Here is a 2,317-nt window from a genome sequence, read left to right as displayed (position 1 = left end):
AAAAAAAAAAAATACATTTTGTGCAGAGGTCTGGGTCTAGACTGCCACCATTCACCACAAGCAGCCACCCACCCAGGGAAAACACATCACCACCCACACACAAGCCCACCATTTTGCAATTCCAATCAGATATCAGGCTCGGTGTTAGGGGAGAAAAGAAGCTTGAGAAATCTAACTTCCTGGTCTGCCTTCCTCCCATTTCTCCTTAGCCAAGACCAGACATCTCAGCTTTCACCACTCCACTGACTCTTCTACTCTTACAGCTCACACTCTCTTCAGCCTGAGCCTCTTCACAGTGTTCTCACTCTCATTTATCACTGTTGGCAAGCACCTGCTTTGAGTTTGACACATGCCTGCCAACACCAACACACTGTCAACAAAAGAGCCCACAGCACAGGTCACTCTAACAGTGTGCAGACCTGCGGCCCTGAACACAACAAACACATCAACACTCCTTCAAACGGTGAACATCCGTCCACACACCCACAGCCATATGCAGCAGAGGGATTTGTGAATGAGCAACAGCTCTTACCTTGGCACTGGAATCCCTGTTTCCCAAAGCCCCTGTGGACAGAAGACAGGGATGTGAAATTTGGGGAATTCACAAGAGATGAACTGACAATGATGCATGCACAAAAATAAAGATATCGAAGCACACATACATACATACATACATCCAACCACATACATACATTCGCGCGCGCACACACGCACATACGCATACGCACACACACACACGCACACACACACACACAACAACACACAACACACACACCACACACACACAACACACACACCACAACACACAACACACCACACAAACACACACACAGCGGCAGCAGCAACAACAGTGGGGCCCTGTGTCTCTGTGTCTCAAGCTGCATTCCTCCACCAGACCTCCAGTTTCAGAGATGGGTGTCTGGTCGATGCGGTAAACGCCGAGCAGCAGCGACGGCTCTGCGGCTGCCGACAACGCATCCCCCTGACAGGCCCGCGGTGTTGTCGCATTGTGGGAAAACTGGGGGAATGGCGCGTCGCAGTGTTTTTCACAATGACAATGAATTAAACACTGCGGTGTCTATTTACTGTCAGTGTGGCAGGAGGCCGACCAGAGCCGCAGCAAGTGATTCACCTGTGTCCTTTCCCCTCACTCACACACTCACCAGATGAAGTCCGTGCAGTGGCTGCAGAAGGTTGGCTGCTTGAAGAAGCGCGCGATAAACTTGTGGTTCTTCACCTCGTGCACATTCTTCTGGCGGAGAGCTCCCTGACGGGCGAAGCCGCGCGCGCTCTCCGGTACCTCTCCGTCGCTGTTGGGGTCAGCCATCTTAATGAGGAAGCAGCGGCGGCGGCGGCGGCGGCGGCAGCGGTCCGAGAGGAACGAGGGGCGAGGAGAGAGAGGGAGGGAGAGACGACGGAGGCAGCGGGGGAGAACGAGTCGAGGTGTAGGTTCCTCCTCCTCTGCGCCCCGCTGACCACCTCAGCGTCGCTCGTGCTGCCTGTGTTTTCTCGGGCTGTGTCCAGCTCGCGCTGGAGCTGCTGCTGCTGTTGCTTCTTCCGGCGGGTCCCCGTACCGCGCGCCTGCTGCTTCCCTGTTCTCTCTCCGATGTGTTGTTGCTTACAACTCTCTCTCTCTCTCTCTCTCTCTCTCTCTCTCTCTCTCTCTCTCTCTCTCTCTCTCTCTCTCTCTCTCTCTCTCTCTCTCTGATACCCTTGTCAAAAACTACCACGAGTGTGCGCGCGCAGTTGTTCACACACCTATGAGACAATTCCTGTCACAGCAACACAGTAAGCCCACTGCATACTTAAGGTGGATTATGAGTATCACTATCGGGGACACACACATACATACACACACACACACACACAAGGCTGGATCACTGACCTGATAGTGGCCCTAAAGCCTCAGCTTGAATTGGATTTAATAATTTGATAAATTACAAATGTATTTAACTGGGACGTACACAAAGGCAGAATGGAAGTCAGTCTGGTTCCTTTTTTCTAGAGCTACAAAGGTGTAAAAGTGTTTGATGCACCACCTCAAACGTTTTGCATGATTTATTACGCCATCATCTGTGTAATGTTAAAAACAAAAATGTCATTAAATGCCTCTATGCAGCTAAACATTGCTGGTATGATTGCTTGGTGTTGTGGGCAGGTGGCAAATGATGAACACCTTTTTAAGCCCCTTTCTCACATTAAACCTGAACATAACAGGTTGGAATAGTCGCTTCTGTCATTCACACATAACCTCCTACACATAACATGACCATTCCAGAGACATTAAAGACACAATCCATAACCAAAATGCACTAAA

At 50.5% G+C, this 2,317-nt stretch overlaps 1 protein-coding gene across 2 annotated transcripts in view; it reads right to left on the bottom strand.

The window, feature by feature from the left end:
* LOC116705456 (protein kinase C beta type) overlaps positions 1-1,656 on the bottom strand; it is a 33,839-nt gene extending 32,183 nt beyond the window's left edge. Inside the window, exons 1-2 of one of the 2 annotated variants that reach the window (XM_032541665.1) lie at positions 1,164-1,656; positions 533-564 (exon numbers count right to left, since the gene is read on the bottom strand). In XM_032541665.1, coding sequence (XP_032397556.1) covers positions 533-564; positions 1,164-1,327 — 196 coding nt within the window. In that variant the 5' untranslated portion in view covers positions 1,328-1,656. The remainder of the gene's footprint in view (positions 1-532; positions 565-1,163) is intronic. The other variant, XM_032541660.1, reaches the window with a different exon arrangement.
* Between the last annotated feature and the right edge of the window lie 661 nt (positions 1,657-2,317).

This window comes from Etheostoma spectabile, chromosome 2 (assembly GCF_008692095.1).
Source record: "Etheostoma spectabile isolate EspeVRDwgs_2016 chromosome 2, UIUC_Espe_1.0, whole genome shotgun sequence".
Taxonomy (NCBI): domain Eukaryota; kingdom Metazoa; phylum Chordata; class Actinopteri; order Perciformes; family Percidae; genus Etheostoma; species Etheostoma spectabile.
This window is presented reverse-complemented; position numbering and strand designations above follow the sequence as displayed.